General features: G+C 34.7%; 1 protein-coding gene across 1 annotated transcript in view; it reads right to left on the bottom strand.

The window, feature by feature from the left end:
* LOC113498164 (zinc finger protein GLI1-like) overlaps positions 1-27,666 on the bottom strand; it is a 44,925-nt gene that overhangs the window by 14,358 nt on the left and 2,901 nt on the right. Inside the window, exon 2 of the mRNA XM_026878105.1 lies at positions 19,801-19,980. Coding sequence (XP_026733906.1) covers positions 19,801-19,980 — 180 coding nt within the window. The remainder of the gene's footprint in view (positions 1-19,800; positions 19,981-27,666) is intronic.

Here is a 27,666-nt window from a genome sequence, read left to right as displayed (position 1 = left end):
TGCGCACTTGATATGGTATGCAATGTGCTATTCTGCGAAGGCTTCCTAGTAGTGATGTTAAACTTTGTGCGGATGTGATTGATATGGAGGTTCCACGTTAGTTTGTCATCTAACCACAGGCCCAAATATTTTTCCGCGTTTGAGCGTTTTATTGGTTCGTCATTAATAGTTAGCGGTGTGAATGTGGGTATCTGTTTATTTTTTGCAGTAAAAATCATATAGGATGTTTTTGAGGCGTTCACTGTTAACAAGTTATATTTTAGCCACTCAGCAAGCAAATTCAAGTCTTTCTGTGCATCAGTCATGATTTCTTTGATTGACTTGTCAAAATAAAATAAACAGGTATCATCCGCGTAAAGTGTTAAATGGCCACTGAGGCCTATTTTATTAATATTATTCACATAAATTAGGAATAGTAATGGACTTATGATCGAGCCTTGAGGACAGCCGTAATCCAAGTTCTGTGGCGAACTAACAAAATTACCCATTTTGACAACCTGTCTCCTATTTTGCATGTATGAATTAAAAATTTTGAGCGCTGTACCCCTCACGCCTATATTCTCTAATTTATCGAGTAATTTTTGAGGACTAACGGTGTCAAAACATTTTTTTAAATCGATAAATATACCTACAGCAAATTTTTTTTGGTCAATATTAATTTTAATTTTGGTTATTAAATCTATCGCAGCTGATAGTGTACTGGATTTGGATCGGAAACCATATTGTTCGTCAATTAAAAACTTTTTCTCATTTAGGTAGTTATTTAGCCGAGTGTATATCACACGCTCAAATATTTTGGAAAGTATGGGTAGTACAGAGACGGGCCTGTAATTGCCTGGATCTGATCTGCTGCCGGCCTTATAGATAGGACTGACCTTGGCTACCTTGAGTGTGTCGGGAAAAGTGCCATTTTGTAAACATTTGTTTATGCAGTTGGTTAATCTGTTTAGTATTATATTTTTTAAACATTTTATAGCTTTTGCGCTTATTCCGTCAAGCCCGGTACTTGTGTTGATATCAAGGTCATCTATAATTTTCGATATTTCTGGAGTGGTACAAGGTTCTAGTTTGTGTAGTGTTGTGTTGTGTGAGTATGTAGGGTCGTACATTAGTGTATTGCCGTTAGATGTATGGTACATGTGTGGTATTTTATTAGCCAATTCTGAGCCTACTGACGTAAAAAATGAGTTAAATAAATCACAAGCAGCTTTACCTTCCGTGATGACACCTGTGTCGGATATTAGCTTTGGGGGAGCACTGATGTCCTTCGTTTTGTTTAACGCTAATTCATTAATCAGTTCCCACACTTTTTTAGGGTTGTTGGCATTGTTCTTAAACATGTTGTAGTAGTAGTTTCTCTTACGTTCTCTTATCATGGTTTTCACGCGGTTTTGTTCCTTATTGACACTTCTTTGTAGCCCTTCGTCCTTCGAGTTAGATTTAAGTAGTTGCCATAAGTTGTTTCGTAGTTTGATCGCGTCTAAAATATCTTTGGTAATCCAATCTTCCTGTGGTGGGTTCACTATTTTAGTTTTTTGGATCTTACTATTGTTCACCTGTTCCAAGACAAAGTTCTCAAAGACAGAATACTCTTGCTCGTCGTTTTCATACTTAGCTTTTAGGGTGTTTTCATACAGACTTTCGTAGTTGATCGCTGTGTAAAGTTTTTTATTTTTTATTTTTGGTGCGAGATTGCCTATTTCAAGATAGATTTGCTTGTGATCAGACAAGGATGAATCGATTATTGACATATTAAACGAGTGATTATTTATGTTTGTACAGACATGGTCTAGTATTGTATTGGTTGTGCTGGTTTCTCTAGTGCTGTATAATCTGCTTATTTTATTTAATAGTTCGTATCCGGTTTCTTTTATCTCATTTTGATATTTCGTGGTGTGTCTATTAGAAGTGAGCAAATCCATATTAAAATCTCCGAATACAATGGCTCGGCGTCGCCGTTCCAATTGCGCAGAATATACATCCAAGAAGTTGCTTATGTTTGTGTCTCCTGGCTTATATATCGCGCCAATGTTAAGCGATAATTTGTCTATGTGTATCCATAAGTAGTGATTTCCATTTTCACATAGCTCCTCGGTTATTTCATATTTGATACTTTTATGGATGAATATAGAAACCCCTCCACCTTTGCTGTTTTGTCTATAGTTATATACGTGTTTATAGTTCTGTATTTCGTATAGTTTGGCATCATTTTCCGACGTGATCCATGTCTCTGTAAATATCAGTATGTGGGTAGTCCTTGGTATAGATTTTATTATGCAATTAATTTCTTCGAGCTTGCCAGCTGTTCGAATACTACGTAAGTTGGCGTAAAAGAACCTAAGTGCCGATGGGTGCAATGGAATGTCCTCATAAGATTTCACTATGTAATGATTTAATCTATTATATTCATTTGATACAATTTCTTTTTGTTGTGAAGTGTTGATTAGTTTTTTTGATTACTTTTGTTTATGACGATTGTGGGTATTCCTTTTAAATATCTCAGAGTAAGGTCTTTTTCTCCATTTTCTAGGCGTCTATTCAACTCCTCTTTTATAGACTGCAAGATTTTTTTTTGTGTAGGTGTTTGATCATAATACACTTGTATGTTCTCGGGTAGTTTATTTTTAATACGTAGTAAGTTCCTTGGTGTATCAGTATTGGCAAAACATGCCTTAATAGGTCGGTTTTTGTTTGGAACGTATTTGCCCAATCTCATACATTTAATTGGATTGGGACTTTCCGCTGTGAATGTTGTGATTAGTTTTGTCACTTCTTCATAATCATATTTTTGTCTTACATTCGAGTTAGCGTTTATTGTTTCCGAGATACCCACTATTATGACATTTTTTTCGCGTTCACATCGGTCTTTAAGTTCCTGGATGATCTCTTCGTTATGAGCGATTGGCGTTTTGGTAATTTGTGTATCAGTTTGTTGATTAATTTTAATTTGGTTGATTTCTTCTTCTAAGCGTTTGAACTTTTGCTGGGTTGTGTTATTGACAATTTTTATATTTTCTATTTCGGTGTTTATTAGGTCTATCTTTTCGGTAAAGTGTTCAATTTTCAAATTGATTGTTTTGGTTTCATCTTTAATTTCTGCTATTTCATCTCGAATTTGCTTAAGATTTTCATTTTGTTGCTTACCAAAGTCTTCCATAAACATCATGATATCGCTTCTAAATCTATCTAATGTTTGATTGTAATCACTTTCTTCCGGTCGTATCTTTCGTTTTCTTAGGTTTACGTAGTATGGGGTATCTGAATCTTCATTATTGTTGTACGTCGACGTTGATTCGCTTGCACTCCCGCCGTAATCGCTCCCCGCTGTTAACTTGGACCCGGGCGGAGATCGTTGTACATTCATTGTGTAGCTCGGTCGCGTAGGTGCGAGTGAGTCGAAAAATAGCAACGCCTCTCTTTACTCGAGGTGTAGAGGGAGGGTGGGTGCGCCTTCGTTGACGTTCCGTGATTCACACTGCTGCGGGGACACGGTTTTTTAGCCTATTTTGTCACTTTGTTTATTAACTTTAAAACTAATATCGTAAGGTTTATTTTACTTTGTAGTACTATTAATTAAATAAGAATATTTTCGAAACAACTAAGTATACGTCCGCACTCAGTAAGCGCCAGAGCTGTATAGATCATGAATGTATTAATATAAAAATTAAGATATCCGAAGTTAGATACAAATACTATAGCTATAAAAACTAATGTAAATATAATTACGTCTTATTTAAAGTTTATTTTTAGGGTTCAGCATCCAAATGATGAAAACGGAACTTTATGACTATGGCTCTGTTTATCTATCAGTCTGTCATCAAACTGTATCTCTTGAACTGTGATAGCTTGTTTGCATTAAATATTCACAGCTTATGTATCTCTGTTGCCGCTAGAACACTACTTAAAATACATTGAGGTTAAGCAACGATTGGCGCGGACTTAATTTTCATGGGTTAAGATTTTGGCGTATTTGTATGGAAATTTCACCTTTTTATTATACATGCCTCCAGTATAGCAATAGAGTGATAATTATAAACATGTACAAACTAGACATTTTCCTCACATATTAAATACTAGCTGTTGCTCGCGACTTCGTTCCCGTGGGTAGAAGATATAAGTTATGATTTATACCTGCCCTGTTTTTTTTCACATTTTCCATTGTATCTTCGCTCCTATTAGTCGCAGCGTGATGGTTTAGCCTTAAGCCTTCCTCAATGAATGGTCTATTCAACACAAAACTATTTTTTCAATTTGGACCAGTAGTTCCTGAGATTAGCGCGTTTAAACAAACAAACTCTTCAGCTTTATATATTAGTATATAGAATATAGATTAGTATAGATTTATCACTAACCTAAGAAAACGTCTCAATCATAAAATAAAAACAAAAATCTATAATGTGACGCATACATCGTTTAAACAACATGGAATTATATTCTTAACGGCATAATTACACCTTGGAGGTTCTACTAAACGACCTCTCCCTTACTCCTTAACCTTTCGTATCTTGCCATCTCTTTCCAATGGACCCTTTTGATTTCGTTTTGCGAGATCGCTGATGATTTATTCATAAATGTTTCTCGTTTATTTTCTTACTTTAAATATTTTTCTTGGAAGCGGTTTGGAACTGTGATTTTAACCACTACTGGGTTTGAGTGAGTTTTAAATTTGTTACTAGTTAAATTTGAAGAAGGTTTTCGAATCTTTTTTTTTCTCAACGGCTATTAATGTCTTTATTTTGGGTTTAGATATGGTGATTACCTACTGTTTTATTGATGATTGTTCAAGTGATTAGCTGGAATTTAAGTTACTTACTGTAAGATAATTTTTTATGCTATAATGCGGACTAGATTTTGGTACGAAAATTAGGAAATCGTTTACCTTAATTTTCAAAATTGTTGTTTTCGTAAGATTTTAATTAAATGTATTCTTTAGGTATATTAACTGTTGATATTGAGTTTCATAGATTTGATTCAATTAGATTATAAATGGTGCTTTATTTAAGAAGTCATTTATCAAAATACTCTTACCCTGTAAACAGATGTTTAAATTAAAACAAACATATCTATAATTAAGAACATTCTTAACAACCTCACTAATTACTGTAGTTCAGAGATAATTGGGCGTCACAATATTGACGCAGAATCATTGTTTACCACCAGCATAGCCTGACACTTCTTTCTTCATTATCCATAAGCAACGACAGTTCAAGTTATATTGGTGATTTGATTTGTAAGAAAGAGACGGAAAATATGAAATCTGAAACCGTCAAGCTGTACACATATGTTAGTACTTCCGGTTTTGTTTAACTTAATTATTGTTAGGGAGCTTTAATTGCTGTTTGACGAGAATAGACTGGGAAGTTGTTATATATTTATAGAATGCAATTGTGTATTTAGTGGTATGATGTCTCTATTTTTTATTGCATTATTAAAATAAAGAATATACCTTATATCAAAATAGATATTATGTATCTATAGCAAAATTGTATTTTGCGTCAATATCTTGAAAATTAAACCAAAATACATAAAACTATTTTCTTATATTAACGTATTCATTATTCTACAACTTCCATAGAGCGAGATTTTGTTTCATTACTTGAACAGATAATTAAACTTAAACTAAACAAAGACTTTACTATGAGCCCTAGAAGACTAATAAACAAAAAGCAACCTTAAAATTGAACATCAAAAAACTCAACAAACAACATGAAGACGTTACGAGAATTGCTTAAATAAACGCAATATTAAAAGGTATAAATATCATTTTGATTTGGTTGTACAAATAAATCACATTCGGGTACCGATCGGAGTCCATAAATAAGCGAACAAAATGTCACTGACGATTTATACGTTGCTTGCTAATGAGAGTTGTGGATATGCATTTGAGTCCCGATTCGTAAGACTGGTCCTTTTTTACGAAAATACTAAGTGCTGTTTTGTATAGAAGAAGTGGAACCAGGTTGGAGGCTTTGGGTGTAGGTATAGAAGAAGGTTTTTCATAGTAAGTAATGTTAAGGACTCCGGTTAGGTCCTAGTCGGGCAATCCCGATAAATACGCGTGAGGAAACCGGTGCATCAATTAATAATATGGAATTGGGTTGTTTAAGAAAATGTCTTAGTGTCGGTTCGTAAAAAAATGTGTCGGCATTGAAATAAGTACTATACTATTGTCAAATGCATCATCTAAATTATAGCCAAATCTCATCGCTTTTAAGAGGCTTGTGCCCAGTAGAGGGACGTTTACAGTTTGGTGACCAAAAACGATGACGCCTAATAGTTAATACTCAAAAACTCTTTGTTTACTGAATCGCCTACTCCCATGAAGAAAAACGCAAATCGTTGCTTAAACCTTAACATTTCCCAAATTCTAATATCATTAACAACTTTTGTCACGATGGAATCTATACCCACAAAACTTCAACACATGGCAAACAATTCAAATCTCACATTTCACCGCCGACAACAGATGTGGAAAAATTCGCGTTCGTAACAAAAACACGTGTTAACTTGTTAATTAACTTTCTTGGAAGTGAAGCAAGGATTTCGAAACATCAAAACCCCTGTGACATATGATTTATACTTCCTACGCCGCGTCGCGTTGACACGACTTAGAACATTTCGACTATTAATTTCGTCAAGACAGTTTTATTATGTTAATTAATCAATAAATTGACGTTTAATTGCATGTGTTAGTTGTATATCATTTTATAGGTGCTATGGATTTTAATTATAAATCTGCTTAGAAACCAATTTTGGTGCAGAAAAATGTTGAAATGAGAATCATAGAAATAAGTGCCTAGTCTGTAGGAATTCCATTTTCATTTTTTCGTGCATTTATTTTATAAAACCTAGTGCTACCTTCTACCACGATTGGAGTAGATTCAGAGGAACAAACTTGTTAAACTTGCCCTTGCCTTGTTAATCTTTCTTCATATCGCATGCCTCTGCTGTGATGAAAGTAAAATATCACAACAATCTGAGCTATTATCCTTATTAATACTGAGTTTCTTTCGCCATTTCTTATATTTCTTCTTACTAAATTCAGAGGAAAACTTCCGTGAATTCGACAATAGGTACAACAACAATTTATACAAGCCACATATTGCGCATGGGCTTACAACAAGGCGGATAAAAGGACCAATTGCATTACAATAATACACACATTATTCCAACCTCACCCGACATTAACTTGAATAACCGAAACAAAACTATGACGTACCTAAGTTTATTGACCTCAATGATTTACAGAGATATCATTAATATATTATTAAAATAAGCATATGACAGGATCACGACGCTGTTAATTATATATTATATTGAGATTTATGACTTCTTAACATCGAATAAAAAATGAATTATACAATTTGAAAACGTCGATTGTTATTCCAATTGAACAGGTTTTATTGTAAACTCTAATCTATTATCGTTGGATTTTTTATCCTTCAGTCTATTCTTGGTTCGTTTCAACAATTTGAACTCTGTCAGCCAATTAGAGTTATTTGTATCGAATAAGTTGTTTGGGCTTTCCTCTTGATGGATACAAAAAAGCGATGTGAATCTTTGTTAGGATGTTGTTCCCCACGTCTTAATAGGATTTTAAAACACAGGTGGTGGGAATTATCTATGATAGGTATACTATAGTCCAAACGTCCAATTGCTACATATTCTTCTCCTTCTTCCTTCTTTGCCGTTACGTCATGGTCTGGGTTCTTTGCCATTCCTTTCGTACCTAAACTTTTCTCCTGCATTCGTGAAGTGGGCCGCAATACATAAAACACTGTAATTCAGCTAAGTATATCTGTTTAAAACTGAAGTTAGATAGGTAAAATCTTAGATGAAGATGACTTAGATCCTAACACAACCATACCCAACAAATTGACAGATGGTAAATCAGCAACAGCTCACTTTCAATACAACAATAACATACAGAAAGATGGACCAATTTAGTATTATTGAGGCTTGTTAAACTAATTCGCACGTGACTACCGAATGGCCGCACAGGTGGCGGTAATTGCTCTAAACAACCCATGTTGGTTCTCCCAAAACCAAGATTTAAAAAAATCTCCACTTAAAGTCATAAAATGTGAGGATTTTGCGGATGAACTTAAGAACTAAGATTATTTTAAAAATAATTGGCTAAAGGAGACTTAATAAAAAATAGGGGAATATTCTTTTGAGTTTTTGCAAAGTAAACTTTAATACGATGAATCATAAGAAATAAGGAACAAAAAGATTAATCTACAAAACCTAGAACATCATACTAAAAATAACTTAGGCAATTCAAACAAGAACAGCCCATCAAATAATCTAAAACCTAGCAATGAAACGGCAAAAAGAAAGGACAATCAAACTGCCGCAATCAAATCACTCAATAACATCAAAGAGGATGTATTTAATACAGATGTTTTCCATTATTCTTCATCAACGCCGACAAATCGTAATGAAATCATTTTAGCAATCGGCGTAGCCAATTACATGGGCATAAAGCATTAGACTGAAGCGCCGAACAATTATTCTTATCGATTCATGATTAAAAACTCCGTTGAGTATTTTGGTAATAATAATATTGTGGGTGGGGGGTGTGTTACAAATGATGGAAGACAGCGTCTGAGGAGGCGGGAACCTCTTTCTTCTTCTCTGTTAATTAGGAATTATATTATTTTTAGAACAGTGAATCTGACTGATGGCTGACTGTGTAGATAAGTTCAAGACGAATACTATGTAGATTTAAAATAAAAAAGTAGGTATTCATTAAAGTCTTTAAGATAAGAAATGGCAAAAAACGTTAAAGACTATTTTAACAAGAATAGCAATTTTATTTAATTTATAAGAAGGTTACTGATGAATTAGAAGTACATCATAACGTTTTTGAAGTTATGCATGATACAAAAATAGTACAGTAAAAAAAACCCTAACCAATATTTAAAGAGAATGCACTCGATAATTCACTTCCACCATCATAAAAAATTAAATGTAAACCAACATTCAGTTCAATCACTGTTAAATTAAGTAATTTACGAGGTCTCGACGATCTCTTATCACTTAGGGCGGCGCCTGCGCAGGCGGGCGGAACTCGTTCCGAGATGTCTCAATCTCGATAGAGACCGGATCAATCGAAACCGACCCACGGCTTTTTTCATCGATCATCGATTGAACTGGTTTCCGAACGAAAAAATTATAGAGGACTGATATACCTTGGATGTTCGGGATAGTTCCAATGAAAACGATAGACCGGACCACGCATTGTTTAATGATGGTGATTTCGTTGAACGAAAATATGCAGTAAAAAGGAAAGAATGTTTGGAAAAAGATTTGATTGAAATCGATTCGTTGTTAGTGGAGAATATTTTAAAAAATTTGTAAGTAATTGTACTTTAAAGAAGAATTATGGTGTGAGTAAAAAAGGAAATCCTTGAAGAAACAACCTACAGCGTAGCATCATATTACAGGACACACACTCAATAAATTAATTTTCCCTGATTTAAAACACGTAATAAAGACATATGACCATAAAATCAACAATAAAAAGGTCAACGTGTTTAACAAAATTAATACGTACACATATTCAACGTATAAAGCAAAAACAAGGTTTAAATAAATCGATGAATTTATACAGGCTTGTAGTGAAGAAATTATCGCTATTAGCGTAGGCAAAGGGTTATTTATTAAAATGTTGGCGATATTTCTACACTCAGCGGGAAGGGATAGCGCGGTAGATGTGTGCTCGTCAATCATTTGCCTGAGTACAAGGTACGGGCAGTCGGTGGCTTTGGAAGCGATAAAAACTTGGATAAGATTGAACTTAGAAGAGAATTGGGTTCTGCTGATGGTTTTATGTTCATTGATAATGTAATTTCTAATTTTAGAGAACAAATTAACAAAATAGAAGTAGCTGAAAGAGAAGATGCTATGGAACATGAAGAAGACTCAAAAGAAATGACTTAAGTAAAGAGAAATGCTACGGCGACCCTCATTAAATTTGATGTAAACGTAAATTGTGAGATAATCTATAATTAAGTAGCAATTTTGAGGACAGAATCAAGATAAAATATGAAAAATGATCGTTATGATTGATCTCTTGGACAATATAAACTGTGGGCAACTGGAAATGTAATTAATACGGGCAATTAATTTTAAGATATTTAATAAAAACTGTATTTTAGTAGCAGATATTAAAATTACCGCCGAATGAATGAAGTAAGTTATTAAAGGTAAGGTAATAACACGAAGCGATCAAGTGAGGGATATAATTGGTTAAAAATTATATGGATGGTAATAATCAATAGTAGTATTTAAGATGTGGAGGCGACTTGAACTCCAGTAATGATTTTAACGATAATGACAGTTCGTTTTAACTACAGTGATTTTGCAATCATTGGTTTTACGAATATAATTGCATTATTTATAAATAGATTGTTTAATTTGAAGAGTATAAGATTTAAAGGCTAGGTTTTTTTTTGGAAAATCGGACGTAATATAATTGTAACTGCAAATTATATTTTGAAACTATTTTGAATGCTATTATTTCAAGTTGATCCAGATGAAAACTGTTTGAATCCATGTTCAAGTTTTGGATTCGTTAAAGAAATCTCGAATACTGAAATTAATCTTTTATCTACTGTACCCTAAAAAGCAGAATGATAAATAGATTATAAATTGTGATTTATAAACCTTGTGTTTATTAAGACTCTTCTATATTACATTATCACGGATAGAGTCGAAGAAGTATGTCGGCTTAAAGCATCTTTGATGATCCTGTACGCATATTTTTTATTATTACAGGTAAAATGGACGAAGATATAAATGTGAATTCTGCTTTTATTACCAATTTTTATATTATCATGTTGGCTATTGAAGATCTTAAGGCCAGTGGAAATGTTGTCAATCAAAAAATAAATTGAATCGTGTAACTACTTTTAAAGTAGGGTTTTATGCTGTACTTGGATTAAGATTATAATTTTATTGGGGAAAACTGCCATCTGTTTTAAATACTTGTTTGGGACACGATCCATAAAAGCTTAAGGTATGTAGAGGCGTTAGCCGAAGCCGATAAGGAAAGTACTGTTTAATATGCATGAAAAAAACTTGTATCATACAGAAGTAATTCGAAAGTGACTTCTAAAAATCCCTTAAAATAAATAAAAAACAAACTCATTCAATTAAGGGATCCGAGATCAAAATTAAGCCTTCTTCGTTTAAAATGCATTAATCCGGTCACTTGTCATGCGCGGGCGCAGTCGTCCCATCCCACTCTAAAACCCGTTCCGGTTCGCCCATCGCCTTCTCGTTGACAAAGATTAAGGTTCGGGACACAGTGTTTGACAAAGGCAATTAAAAAAAAAGCAAGATTGAACGTGTCAACCCTGTTCGTGACATTTTGTAAATTGGAATCTGCCGCAAAATTTTATTGACGACTAAAAAAAGCAATCAATCTTCCTCTAGATTGATTAAACTCCTTCGAAGTTCAGCGACAACGATACTTCGTTAATCTGATTTAAATTACTTCCTCACTGAGACATCCTTGCTGTATCTACAAATATCTAGTTCAAAATGTCTCCGTTCTTTGACATCTTATAGTTCCGTCCCTGTTTCACAATCGAAGCTCTGAACACTTTTTCGTTTTACATTTTCGGAGTAACATGAACTCTCAATCTCTCGCTCACAGTTTTTACGCTCAGTTAAACCACAGTCGGACCTTAATTTACGATTATCGGACGATGAAGACATACACACGTATCGATGTAACCCACTACGCTTTTAGTTATAATATTTTTTCGATAGCCGTGACATTTATGATTTTCGCTTTTATTACATTTTCCATAATCAGGATAAGTTTTTACGATATCGGAATATTTGCGAATCATACTTCCAGGAATAAGATACGTGTTCATTTTATGATTGTCATTAATTTTTACATTTATATTTCTTATATAAGATTCTCGGAGTGTAATATCAGCTTGATGTTGATTGGCAGCTGTACCATTAGCAGCTTTATTAAAATGTTTCATAAAATTCCTTACGGCAAAAACACGGGACAAGTAAATGTGGTGATTAACATTTTGGACAGAAAAAACCGCTGAATAATGAAGGGTATCGGTGCGAACAACTTTATTAAAAAGGCAAACACGAGAAGCCAATCGCTCCTCTGTCTCGTTACCCTTGAGTGATCCCTATACAGATTTTATTACAGCATAATAACACCAAATCTTTTCCTTTGCAATTTCAAATATTTCATAAACACTGCACTGGTCAACATTATCTGTACAACAAGAATGAAAAGGGTACAAATTGAGTGAAAAAGTGTCCCAATGAACCTTTAAATTGTTCTCTATATATGTCTCGGGAACACGATCTTAGTTTACATCATCATTCGTCGACTTATCTGATGCTCGTGCATTGTTCGACTCTGATTCTTGTGTGTGTACTATCAGGATATAATTTAGCTTGTTTACATGTGGCATGTAGTTTCTTATGGCATCATTGTATTCAACTAAAAGTAGTGTAGCAAAACTACTTATTTCTGAAACTACAACTCTGTTGCTGCAACTGTAAAGCTTTTTGTCGCCTGTATCGTGATAGTTGACATCGGGAAAATGAGTTTGGATTTAGTAAGGTTGTATTAAGGTTGGTTTTTGTGTGACTTTTCTCGGCTGAATGAGCGGTTATTTGTTTTAAGGGGGCTTTATCGCGGCACGTAGGCTCGATTTGAATAAAAATACAATTTATATGTGTCGGAGAGTTCGGTAAGGCGGTGTAGGGTTACGGAGCCGGTCGGACGACTCGGCTCCCAATTTGCTGGTGCATTTCTGAGTAAGTTATTAAGTTTCGGCTTGTCACTTCGGTTGCGAAATTTTGCAGTCCAGTGATGACGGTGTACGTTGGTATTTTGTTTTAATAAACTCAATCGAGTGTATCTAGGTGTTTTTAGTGCTTTTTGTGTTACTATGATTGATGATATTGTTATTAATAATATAATTTAGCCGGACATTAATAGCTTATTTCGAAACTGATTATTCTGCGATGCTATTCTGATATTATGGGGTTTATTAGCATAAACACCTTTATATAAACATCACGAGTGATTGTATCTACGGGTTAAATATTTTAAATTAAGTCTTATCGTATCATCTGGACACTAAGTAACAATTAGACTCTATAATTTAAGTAATTTCGAAAGCGACTCATTAATATTCTGTTTAATCTCAATTTAACATAATTTATGACTGAGTATAGTTTCTCTGGTATATGGAGATGGTGTTACTTAGCATTTTAATATGAATTCTTCATCTACGCTTTTTGATCTGACAAATAATGGCATGTACCTAACCTGTGGATGTGATATTCGCAGGCACGTCTGGCAATAACTTTGGATTTTAATCTTGTCATTATGCATAATTATAGGTGTATTGGAAATATTCACATACTAATTTCATGGCTTGGGTTGTGTTAAGGGGCAAATGCACAAGGACCAATCGTTGGGTTGAAGGACCCGGCTGATGAAACGGTACAGCGCGTAAGTATTTTTAAATGACATTATTGCATTCACGCATATCTGTGAAGTTCTACTATATCTACTATTGTACTTTTTTGCCAGTTTTTCTCCATGGCAATGACATTTTTACCGTGCGTGGACCTAGACGTTTCTTAAGCGCCTTTTTATTTCTACTAGTAATAAAAACTGACTTTTAATTAATTTATATTGTTACCTACTGATAATATTTGCATGCCTTACATAGGCGGAATACTAAGAACTGTATGTTGATCAACAATAACACCTTATGTAATACTATATTCGTACAAATAAATGTATTGAACATCTTTAATTTTGATTAGTTTATCATATAAATCTCTTCCAACATTCACTACTCAAACTATAACCATAGAAGTGGAAATAAACCGATTCTGTTTACTTCAGTAACTAGGGCTACTTGTTAAAACGGTACTAGACGTACCGCTGAAGGTCGTATGTCCAAATGGGTCTGTGGAACTGGGTCCGTCCGGTGCAGTAGACGAAACCCGAGCTTTGATACGCCGAAGTTCCAGTTAACTTGTCTGGATGGCGTTATGTGCGACCAAGCGTGGCTTTGTCTTTATTTTTTTCTTATTCAAACGTTGATCTAAATACTGGGAAGTGGAAACAGTATTTTTAGGCTGTTTATAAAGATCAGTTTTAGTTCTGTTTTATTTTGAGGGCTTTTTTCGTAATGAGAATTTAATTTCCAATATTACGTTAAGGTTTTTAGTTTTTATGGGCAAGAAACTTTCTTGCTTACGTAGTGGGTGTAATTAATTGTGAAAACCCACCTTTGTACACTCATTAAGTACCAAAAACCTTATGCAAAAACTTTTAATTGAACATTCCGTTTCTTATATTTTTCCAGCGATAAAGTTACATACCTGTACAAATATGTACTTATTAATTAATAAAGCAATGCGAATTCATTATCTTAAAAAAAAGTAGAAATTAATAAGACATGTACTCTTTTTTGTGGACCTACCTGACAGTAGATAAATAATCTTCATAACATCGTTCAAATCAACAAAAAACTGTAATGTCGATTTCCAATAAAAAGCTAATTAATCAGTTTCAACATGAGCGAAACTCGAAACACAAGTTCAACTATCGTTAATTAGCGACAACATAATCCAGGTCGTCTATACAATTCCTGAAATACTAAAATGCTTGTGAAACAAAAAGTTCGGCTTTCAATAAAGTCATTAACAGGCTGGCATCCGATTCTCGCATAAATTGAAGGATAAAGGCAGATTCTTGCATTAATTTATTGCATGAGTACTTTGTTGATTGACGTTCCAAGGCTGCCAGGGAAGTTTCTAGACCGCCTGCGGTCTTCACCAATAAAATGTATAAAATTAAGTAAATAACCACCCTTTAAGGGAACTAACAGCAACTTTGATATTGCAGCGTTTTTGTTATCATTAATCGTGCGCCATTTTTGTTTTTATTGATCACTTTTTGATGGTAAACGATTGGCTCTAGAGGGGGTAAGCAGATACTATCTAAATGCTAATGTTACCTGTTTAAAACTACTTGGAAACCTGTATTATCCACTGATTCGAACATATGAGAAATAATCTCATAAATCCTTTTACCCCTTCAAGATATAAAAATTTCATTGCACTTTTCTGTAAACGACTTTAAGAAAAAAATAGAGAAATATAGATACATAATCATAACTGTTGAGACAAAAAAAAGTTAACAAAATCAGTTTCGTGAACCTTTTTACTCATGACCTATTGAATGACGCCGTCCCAAAAAAATAAATGACAAAAAAATGGCAGCTAATTGAGCGTTATCTAAAGATGCGTTTACTTCGTGTAAGCCGATCCGACCTGCTTAAGAAAACAGACACCGTTCGCGATTTTTTTATTATAAACAGTTTCGGTTGAGTTCTAAAATGACGCCGCGCTGAGAAGGGTTAAGTTTCAGACGTGTTATAATCACGGGGCCTAAAAGACCGCCTGGTGACAGAACTTTTCGACGAATTTGAATAAAGATGAATATATAATGACGAAATTGCACGCAGAGAAAGATGTTCTTTTTTAAGAGCGCGTTTAAGTAGGTGGTCGAAATTTGCGACATGACACAACAAATGTGATCTCAAGTGTTTTAACTTTCGAAGTGACTGACGTGTTGGCTTACGTTTTAAATACAAGAAGCTTTTTCGTTTGAGATTTTGCATTTATTTACGTCGGAATATCTGCTGGTTTTATCGTGTTTTTAAATACTCTAAGTGCATTAAGGATTAGTATTATAAAGGTCTAAGCTACGCCAATACGCTAATTATGTATAAATCAAGTGAATTTTAATTTTTATAGTACACAATTTTACTTTAACATGAACACTGGTGTTCCTTACGACACAAGCAAAGCATAGCAGAAAAACGACTACGAAATCCCATATTTTTCACTTAGTTTCCCACCAGTAAAACCAGGTTTAACACTTCAAATGTCCAGATAATCCGCATCAACCGATCACTTTTACGGTCGCATTATACACATAAGTATTTATACATTCCAGGTTAACCCAAGCAGTAAACTCTATACCACAATATTCAGATTCAGGACTTAAAACTTTCAAAATAAAACGCACGTAGGTGGAATCTAAATATGTCCACAACGAATCGCTAATGTGCACTGTAGGGCCGAGGGCAGACTAACGTACATTTACGCGATATATATATTGGTACAAGTGTTATGAGAAAGGCGGAAAAAGGTTTTTAATGATGAGCTTTATTTTTAAAAGTAACTTTCGTGAGATGATTCATTATTCCACGATGAAACGGCTTACTCATTCGGGATTGCCCCACTAGATAAAGATAAGGAAACCGTTGCATCGTTAAATTATGGAGAACTTTAGTTTTTTTTCAAAGTGCAATACTCATTTTGATTTCTTGGTCCCGTTTCCCGAACACTGATAATGAAATGAACTTTAAGGTGTTCTTTAACGTTTGCAACGTTACAATAATACTTAGAATGGCACAAGAATCACCTGGTAGGTACTATATTTCTTCCATATTTCTAGGGCAAATAAGATTAATACTGTAGAAAGAGAGAAGACAATTTAGAAAGAGACTAACAGCCAATCATGAAAACACAATACGCACTAGTACATTCAAATTTTGAGATAGTAAAAGTAATTCCAACGTCAACTTTTATTCCCGCCTTTCGCCCTTAACTTGGTCTCTAAGTTCACGTCAATACCCAACTTCAATTCATCTGCTACGGTCTGAAGTAAAGCATTAGTGAAACCAGATAAAGCCACAGAATAATCGACATGAGCATTAAGCTTATTTGTTCTTTCGAATCCAATCACAAAAGGGCTGTTACATCAATTCAAAACGCTCGTAAAACTTGAATAGAGTAAAACTATCCGTGACATCGAATCACCAATAATTATGTTATTCAAAAACTTTGGATCAAGCTTCGGAATGGCGTGAAAAATTGTAATGACATTATTTTATCATACCGATTGATTGGACGTTCAGGTTCTTAAACTGGTTTATTTTATGACCAGTTTACGGTTGAAACTAACGGCTTGGGTTTTTCTGTATGCATTTCTTAAAAGTCGTAGTAGAGAGCATGACTCTAGGGAGAATCATGCTTTATAAAATAATATTATTTTGGAAAAAAACTTATCGACAAATATACAACTGACTTCAGATAAAAACTAAGCCAAACTTGATGAAAATTGAGTGGGATCAAATGACAGCCATTTCACGTTAAACAGAAAAACAACCAACAAAATTCCGAACCATTGTACTGAGATAAAAAAATACAGACAAATTGAGAGCCTCCTCCTTTTTAAAAGTGGTTAAAAAGGACTTAATAGCCGCCATTTTTTCGTACAGTATCATCTCATCTCCAAAGTCTAATGCTCCGTATATAGTCAGTCGCGTAATCTGAAACGTCTTAATTGCGAGGTCGGAAAACCAACCCTTCGTTACTCAAATGCATGCCAATTTTAACCCGTGACTTACCACGGTTTGTCCTTTAATAGCCACTTTTACGTATCTGTCATCTATGGACCTCCAAACGAATTTGAACTTTAGAATGGGCTTTTAAAAGTGCTTTTTGTTTGGGTTTCGATGGGGAACGAATGGTAACAGTCGTGAGTTCAAATCCTAATTAACACCTCTGTATAGAGATAAATTGTGGCGATAGTGTTCGGCTGTGGCGTTGCGCATTGGTTTCAGTGAGATATGCAATGCTATACCATGCTTATTGAGATTCGAAAGTAGAGAAATTTAATCCAGAGGACTTTGGATTTAGTGCGCTTCTGAAATGGTTTGTGGTGCACATCTTTTTATGTAAAATATAAAAGGGTAATTTTGCATCTGGATCTTGGCCAAATATACCATGATGTTTAGAATTGAGAAGTGTTTCTGACTATAGAAAATCACTAGATTAAATTAAACCAATAAACACTATAGGAGTTAAATAGAAAAGGTCGTTTGAGAAATCAATAAATTTAGAATGTTATGTTAAAAAAATATGGTGATTTCAACAGTCACCATTTAAATCATTTAAATAAATAATGGGACAGTAAATTCAAATATAATACTTAATAAGTACACATCACTTTTATTTTTATTAACGCGAATCGGAAACGTAGCTTTCAACGGATGCATCCGTACAAAGCAGCCCATTTAACTTGGCACGTCTGGAAAGAGCTACAAAATATTACCGTCTCTGTTTCACTTATCGTATATGTAGACTTTGATCTCGCTCTAGCAGTATTTTATCTTACATCCGAAGTGCCAAGTTATGTTGGTGGTACTGTGTACATATGAACGGCAATGTCAGTGTCTGGGCATGCATATAATTTGCAATAACATACTAGTGTTGCAGATTTATCATTACGAGAGCGGTGTAGCGTTACCTCGTTCACACGTCCTAGGGTTGGCACTTTGCTGTTACTACGGAAAGATAGGATCAGAACGGAAGTAATTTCTAACGGATTTGCCGGTTCAGTGAGACAGAGTAAACCTTTTTTTTATGAAATAGGAATAATTACCTGGTTTGACATCGGCAGACATTGCCGAATTTTCGTTACAAACATCTTCATGGACATTTCATTTTTCATATATACTTTACAGTTAGTGCCAACCCTACACAGTGCAGTGTAGTTGATATCGTGTCTCAGGTTTAATTGCGACTTATCGGATTGTTTTTCATTGTCCTGCTTATGGCAGTTTATTGGTTTGGCCAGGGTATTTTTATGGATACGGGTTAGCACTGAACTTTACACCATTATTTTTTGTACTAAAAGAATAACTTTTAATTTTAATTTCCCTTTTTTTGCAAGTTACGCTTGAATAACGCGGTAATTGAGGGTTAATGTTTGACTGGAATTTTATTTCTTAGGTAGGTTAAAAGGTCCTCAAAAATTCAATGTTTATATTTTCTCACTGGTCTGGCGATTTAGGTCAGTAAGAGTCTGACACTACGCATTTCCGCCCCCAAAGAGTGGGTGTCCATCTCGGTACCCAAGTTATGCATGTGATTGTGAAGAAAGAAGAACTTTTGTCTACACCTAAATATTATGAAAAAACTACAACAGTGTCTATACTTCAAACGAATACAATCGTAGGTAAAATACAGTTGTACTCAAAATGCAAAATCATACATTTTGGCAAATGACCAATTGAAAGTAGAAATGCAGTTGTGTGAAAGCATTAATTTAAATTAAGTGGAAAAATTAACACGCTTTACATTTTATCGTGTATTTAATTTCTTCTTGAGTAAAACTTGGTCTCTATTTTCAGTTTTTAAGTTATAAAACTTACAGACGGTTAAGATATAAAATGTATTTTATGACTAACTGAAGTAAGCTTTAACTTTGTAATACAGTTTTATGATTGAGAAATAAAAGAAAATTACATTTACTGCATTTAATACGCATTAAGTATTTTACGTTTTTGATATCCTCAAATGAGACTCTAAGAAATTTTGATTAAAATCACTAAAACATTCGGAAATAACGATTATTTTGAACAAGTCACTTGCTAAGTATGGATAAGATTCAAATTCACAAGATTATTAGACACTGGGGTGACAAATCCAGACGATCAGTCACTCCTTGTAAAACACTGGTTCTTAACTGCATCCGATTAGACTAGCATCCGACCCCAACATAGTTGGGCAAAAGGCTAGGCTAGTTAACTAACAAGTCACTGGACTTATCACAACCAGCAAAGCTGTAATTTACGTCAAAAGAGTAATTGTAATCTGTCAGTTTCCTCTTTTTGTTGGACTTTTTGCTAGTATTATTACACTTACCTCTTAAAGTATTAGCCCCGTATAAGGGATGGTCGTAAGGCACCGGTCGATATGCCGGATGGAGAGCCGCGAGGTAGCTCAGCTCGCTGGTAGCTCCTGCAGCCGCCGCCGCCGCCGCTGCCAACCTGAGAAACAAAAAATGAACTTTAAAACATAGATCGGAAAATTCAATATTGAGTACTAGATGGAGACATTGACATTAGTATAGTCTTTAGTGTTTTCAGCTGTTGAAGTGGTAGTAATGCTAAATAGTATAACCAGCCTTAAATGTCCTAGTACTAGGCAAAGCCTGTTGTCGTATGTAGAAGGCGTGAGCATTGATTGTAATATTAACATCGTAAAAATAATTGATTGGTAGTACTTGTCAACGTCAGATATGTATGACATCTTAATAAACACCTGATAAGGTACAGTATGTTCCAGAAGACCGTTTCCTTCATCACAGGGTGTCCTTTAATTACAAAATCTCGTCCAATGACAATATTTGAATGCTTCGCCAAAAAGGTTGAACACAATGACACATTTGAAACTTTTTTCACGATCCCTATTCAAGTATTCGGAGTATCGGCGGGGACATCTCGGTGCGAACCCAAGGCCTGACAGTGGGGTTCCGTAGGCCATAAAAAGAGAAGCTCGGCAACCCACCGGCATCCGTGACGTAATATGTCTGGACGTTTTTGAACAAAAAACGATTTACAAACAGCTGGATACTGTAGAGAATTGAATGTGCTAATTTTTCAAGTTGTAGCAGATTAAAGGCCACTCACTCAGTATTGATAGCTATATGGATGGACTTGTTTACCTCATTTATACGCAGAATGTACCAACCTTCTAAACATTTAAACTAAAATTCAATGATGTCATACAGAATTGTATGCGACCAAATAATTTACTCGCACAATTTATCGACAGGTTAATAAAATAGACATTAGCTATAAACAGCAAAACAATGGATAAATCAGATAAACAATGAGAAAACAATCCATTCCCACGTTTACAACGAAAAACAAAACTAAAGCGAATACTAAAAGCGCAAAGCTAAACAAAAATAAGAACACAATAGCTCGCGCGCATGCGCAATGCGCCCAGTAATAAAATTATTAAACAAATCAACCTCATAATAATGCGGCCCCAGAAAATTGTCGGGTGGGCTGAGTAGGATAAAGAAATTATCCAACTTACCGAGCACGGACGATTGCGCGCCCCGGCCGAACCCGAACAAAGACGTAGCAAGAGAAAACGAACAAAAAAAAACCTGGCGGCTAACAAAATAAATAAAACAAGTGCAAGAACACTCGCGCGCCTTCGCCCCGCGTGACGTCTTCATGTACTCTGTCCTTTTCGCCCACGCGATCTGTCTGTTCCCGCGTGTACGAGCGACAAGGACGGAGATACACACAGATTGTCCTCTGAATAGGAAGAAAGTTTTGAAACTGTTGCTGGATGTGAAACAAGTTTTACAGATTTCGCGCAGACGAGCTTTTTGATTTGACGTTTTATTTACATTTTTAAAGTCATTTTTCCTTAGTGATTTCGATGATTAGAATCATAACATGGTAGCGATGAAAAGAGGAACACGACTCGTATAATTGTATCGTAATATACCAAGTGTACGGAACCAAAGAAACAATATTGAGTCGTTTCGAAGCGATCATTATCCGAGGTTATGGCGATATGAATTCAAAATACAGTAGTAACATTTGAGAAAGAAGCTTAATAGACATGGACAGTAAGTTTTAATGACAGAATGAATAACTTTACGTAATAATAAACGGTTGTCCGTATTTAGCGATGTTTTTTGCTTGCTTTCGAGTAATCAACGCAGCTGAATTCTGTCAGTTGAGCATTTTAAAAGTGTAATTGCGCCCCTCAATGTGAGCGACTCAATCATGGCATCATGAATGTTTCATGAAAACCAGTTGGCAATTACACTCGTTTCTTACGGCTGTACACTTTTTGTTTTTATTTAGTTTTTTCGCCAAATGACCAATTAGTGTACAGTGCCTGCAACATGGCCCTCGTAGGTACATATCTATGGTAAACCGTGGCCGTTATTTGTGATACACGTGTTTATGGTATTTACAAAGGCATGCGGAATGTACTCCATTAAAGTAAATTCGAATGAAGTTGTGTCTGTAAGGCGGCGTTGAATATTAATGCTTGAGCTGTTAACAATTAAAGGGTTAATTAAAATTTCGAAAAATGTATTTTGCTTTTAATTTGTGTTATGTTACAGGTGATGGTACATGATAAGCTTTTTATGTACCAATTTGACTGCCTTATTGAAATGCTTGCACAAAAATGTAGATGCCTGATAAAATCTACAAATTGACTTGAATATTAATCAAAATCTTCATAACTATCATATTGATCACTTAGCCGAGTGGTTGAGGTCACCACGCTAAAGCCACTGTGCGCGATGTGTTGCTGGACAAACGATTGTGTGGTTAACGAATGCTTGATCTGAGTCTGGGTGTACATGTGACTTTAATATTTGTAAAGCCACCCGCGATACAAGGATTAAATTCCTTAGAGGAAACGAATTATCGTGCTCATTACACAAACATTTGTCCCGGGTGGGAATCGAACTCACGACGTCTGGTATAGCAGTCAGGGTCACTTACCACTAGACCAACAGGCCAGTCTATCATTGGCTCCAGGGATTTGAGATCACGACCCTCAGCAATAAGGGCAACGATGATGCTAAGAATTGCGGGGGAAGTGGCTTTAGTTACGCTAAAGTAATGAGTTTGTTTCTTGTAATTAAATTAGGTGTACATACGTAATTAGTGCTAGTGATTCCTAATGTAGCAGTGACAGTTATTTCACACCTGCCAACTGGCCGAGGTATTGCATTTGTTTTAAGAATTAATTGTAACCTCATTATTTGTCAATTCTAAATGTTATACACCGTGATTTTTTAGTCGTCTTACAAAAGCAGCCCAGTTGATGTATCCAATGATTAGAAAACGTTCATGATAAAAAAATAGGTATTTATAAGATTTGAAAAAAAAATGCAATTTTTATTCAATATTATGATGCAATTCGTAGTTTTTTAGAAACACAGCTCTGTTGCGAGCGCGGTCCGAGCCTTGTAACAATGGTGATGGCGTGGGCGGCGGCAATTTTATCATTTTTAAGAGTATATTTCAGATTTCTCTTGTTTAATTTACTGCGTACTTATTATCTTAGTTGATGACAAAAAAATAATAATCGCGCCTAGGGGTATTTTACGTCGGATACATGAACTGGGCTGCTTTTGTAAGACGACTAAAAAATCACCGTATATAAGAAAGAAATTAACTTAAAACTTAGAAAATTAACTGAAACACCAAGTTTTCACGCTGTACAAATGGTGTGTGATGTCAGAAATCAGAATGCTTATAGTTTTTTTTATAATTATGTTCAGGCAAGATATTTTTTCGATTTGGTTTTGGAAATGATAACACCGCTACGGAGAACACAAAAGAAATATTAAAAAATTAGAAAAAAAAGGAACTGAAATATTTTTATACGTTCTAATAGGCAATGTATTAAATATGGATGTAACTAAAAACAAAGAAGCTACTTAAAGTACGAGTAAGACCGTTTTTATAAAAATTACATTTACAACAAACCTCCTTGTGTACGTGACCTAATTAATCCTGTTAATTGCTTTTACTTGATAACAATATTGTTTTTATGGTTAACTAGCTGTTGCCCGCGACTTCGTCCGCGTGGTCAGAGATATAAGTTCTGTCGCCCTGTTTTTTTCTTTATCTTCGCTTCTATTAGGCGCAGCGATCGGTGAATGGTCTATTAAACACAAAAATATTTTTTCAATTCGAACCAGTTGTTTCTGAGATTAGCGCATTGAAGCAAACAAACTCTTCAGCTTTATATATTCGTATAGATTAGTTAATCTATATCAAGAAGTTATGAGACAAAGGTATGATTGTTTAAGGTCGAGATGAAGGGACCACGTGTGTGTGTACGAACGTTGATTATGATGATTTTATTTATATAAATAACAGTCTGATCATCTATTATATAATGTATTTGATTAGAATAGTGAAAACTAGGATTTAGAAGGAGATATTCAGTGAGTATCGGGGAGTTAAAACAGGGAGTTATCATATAGCCATTTACCGCTTCCCAAGTGCTTTAGCTGTGGAGAATAAAGGTAAGAAACTCCTTAATATAACACCAAAGGACTAAATATGAGTTTTGTTGGAGATTGAAGCAGATATAATTCCTTCAAATCTCCAATAAATAAAATCCAAAAATACCCAAGAATTTGAATAATAAAAATTTATATTCGAATAATGAGCCGTTTCTTTATGCCACCTTTCGTCAAAGAATATATCACTTTATCAAGATTTCATGAGCAAATAATGCAAAAACCTTAATTCTCAAATACTTAAGTGTTCGAATGACAGATTTATTAGGGTCTGAAATAAGAACTCGGTTGAAAAAAGGACCCTAAGCCCCTTTCGGTGCGACTTTTCGTATTACACCGGCGATGTTTTGAATAACCGTTTTTATGTACAGGTTGATTTATTTGGCGCGAATAAATTGAGATTTTGTTGACCTGTCATATTTTTTGGGAAGTCATATTTTACGGCCGGCTGCTAATGAAAATTTGAATAACAATGCTTGGCTTTAACGAAAGGTTTTAATACATATTAATTTGATTCAATTCCAGTTACAAGCTCTATCTGGCTTCATAGGCGTTCAAACAATTCTATTAAATCTATTGGAATAAAACCTTTTTTGTTTTGTAAAGCTACCTGAATACCACAATATAGTAATAATTTACTACTAAATAACACTATAGGTTCGTTTTGTGTTAAATTTTAACAAGTAACGTTTGAAATGAGTCACTTGTAGTGTGAGCCTTCCAAGAAGGTTTAAGTGGTCACCACGGGGACTCCGCGCTGGGTGTTTTGTTTAAACCGTATTTTATTGTCACACTAGCATCGGCACCTAAGACTTTTTAGTTTTACAATGAATGGAGATATTTATTAAAGGATATTAGAGGCTTATTTGTTCCGTTAGGTAGAGCTTTTTGTACTAGAGCTAAGTTAGGTCAAGAAAGCTAGATTGCCTTTAGCAAAATCGCCTTCAAAACAAAGGTTTATTCCTAACAATAAAAAGAAATACACAATTTTCATATAACGATAAACTTTAAAGTATTTTACATTTAAAAAGTTTTGCACTAACTTTAAACTAGATTTTCTATTTAAACAGCATAAAAAAGCCTTTTTATTACACAACGCATTGAACAAAAATCGTAAAAACAAACAACTTCTATTACCTTACAATAACAGAGCACTACCATAGTTGCGAGTGCAGGCGCTTCAATCGGCTCGATCTCTACGCGGCTAGTGACATGTCAATCGCGGGCCTGAATAATGCAGAAGGCATGTTGCAACACGCTGTATATTGAAGCCCGTTTAATTGTGCGCGGTACCCCTACCGCAACTGTATCGCGGATTTTATGATCGTGTGGTTTTTTTGTTTTTATGATGATATTGTTAGGACTAATGAGTAGTTATCGTGATCTAAGTTAAGATTTTTTGTTTAATAATGGGCTGATTATAATTTTAACATCTAATAAATGTAAGATAATTTACTATAGTTATTTTAATCGAAATTATACATTTTGTCTAAATTCGTCTATTTGTTTCAGTCTTAAGATGTAACAGACGCCCACACTTATCAACATTCGCGTTTATAGATTAATGTGACTTGTCATAAGCTTTTCCTGATCTACAAACAAATGGAATTCTGGCGACCCTACTCACAATCGGCAGGTAACAATGTCGCACTTGTAACTACTGGTAGTGTACTAAGAGTGGTTTAAGCAGGTTTTATTAAGTGTAAGCGGGACAAATAACAGCCAATGTAGAGCAATATCTTGGTCCCACAACGGCAACGCTTCTTTAAGAAAATGATACTACCTTAATGATGGTTTGTAGATAAAGTAATATTAGTTTGTTCATGAGATTTATAGAAAAATTGTATTGCTGCCATTTTTTTCTGTAAATTTTATGTTTTTTCAAATTAGCACTATTGTATAACACAATTTAAGTATGTTTTCTTAATACATGAATAAATATTGCCGAGCTATTCGTGTACGTTTTTACAGAGGCAGTTTGAACCCGAAAATGATTTGTATACCAAAAACGTTCACAGTACCGGTGGCTTTATATATATTTATTTATTTAATAGGACTAAAGAGAGAACTGGTAAATATAATTAATTCCATACTTAACATTGACGATACAATAATTTCACTGCCCTTTATCTGTATCAACGATCTATCATAGAAAACTACACCCATCGCATTTTAAATTCATCGCAATAACGCTTGTCTCACGTTGCGTTCCCGGTCTTTGAAATCAAAGATGGCCGCGGCGCACGCGCAGAATTGTAACACGCTCAGGGTTACCATACGACAATAAGTCACAGGATATGGTAATGCGTGTTGGTATTGCTTCAAATTATATATGTGAGTAACGGTTTCTGATGGAGGATACGAAAATGAATGACAATGCATTAGTCCAACGTTGTACTGTAAAGCTGACCATCTTTTTCTGGGTCTTAAATAAAGAAGTTGATTTCCTATATTTATTTTCGTATTTTCAAACTCGTTTACTGTGTAAAAACTTGTAAGTGGTGTGAATAAGTGCCTGCAATTCAAAGATTGGCGGGTGATGCTCTTCATCCTGGTATCGAGTTTTTGCTTTTTTCGGTACGGTTTTTTGACAACTAAACAGTTCTTTGAACACTAATTTTAAATTAAAAACTAATGAAGATATGAATAGCACTCTCCCTGGGAACATCCCCGAAAGGGAAGTCCTTAAGACCAGCCTTAACATCCTTAATTTTTTTAATATGTGCTTTAAAAATAATTTAGAGGATTTTCAATTCAAAAACTTGCTTATTACCTAAGTAACTATATAGGTACCCTTTCCTTTTTCAAATCGTCAAAAATCTGTCGGATCCAAAGTGGAGTATTAAATTAACAATTACGAGCATGTTCTGCAATTTGGTGACCCTAACCGAACAATTAGCGGCTGTGGCCTTCACGATGAGTTTGTGTTCCCCCATAATTGATATGTGTCTAATTGGACTTAACATTTATTGTTGCTTGTACATCTCAAAGATCAACTCATTCATTTGGATCTATGAATAGATTTGTTTAGCCACAGTCTTAGGCATGTGGTGTCTGGCTATGAATAGAAACGCTTCCCATTTGTAGACTTCTATACTAAGTCGTCCTAAGGGCTTAGCTTTCTGGACTCCAGATGTTTTCGCATAATTTCTATCTATAACTTCCGTGCTCTGTAACACAGCGTCAGTGTTTCATGGAAAGTTTTTGAGACGGTTTATTGAGTCAAACTATATTTATACTTATGTATCTACTTGCTTAAAACGAAATAGATTTATTTGAAGTCACTGAGGAACCATTTATTATTTTCTCCAAACACGTCTCGAATACCTTTGTGAATTTTTCGTCGCCGACGTCACAAATATTTGAGACGACAAATTAATCTTAATTGACTCCCTATGTAACATTATGGTATGCAATCAAGAATTGAATTGAATAAATAGAGCAAGACAAAGATAAGGGCTAAAATTATCTTCTTCTAGAGGTGCCTTTCCAAATAGTTGATCGCTAACCTTTAGCGATCAGCTTGTTGTAAAATCATCTAAAACTACTAAAACATAGTTAATTGATAATTCTAAATCAAATTAGTATCAAATAGATTATTTAGCGATAAATTTTCGAAAACTAGACATTAATGATCCATAAAACATTATAACGACGTGTTATAATAATGTTGATGGCGTAATCATCAATATTATCGGCAAAGACAT

This window comes from Trichoplusia ni, chromosome 10 (assembly GCF_003590095.1).
Source record: "Trichoplusia ni isolate ovarian cell line Hi5 chromosome 10, tn1, whole genome shotgun sequence".
Classification (NCBI taxonomy): domain Eukaryota; kingdom Metazoa; phylum Arthropoda; class Insecta; order Lepidoptera; family Noctuidae; genus Trichoplusia; species Trichoplusia ni.
Note: the sequence above shows the minus strand (reverse complement) of the source record. Positions and strands in the feature narration are given on the sequence as shown.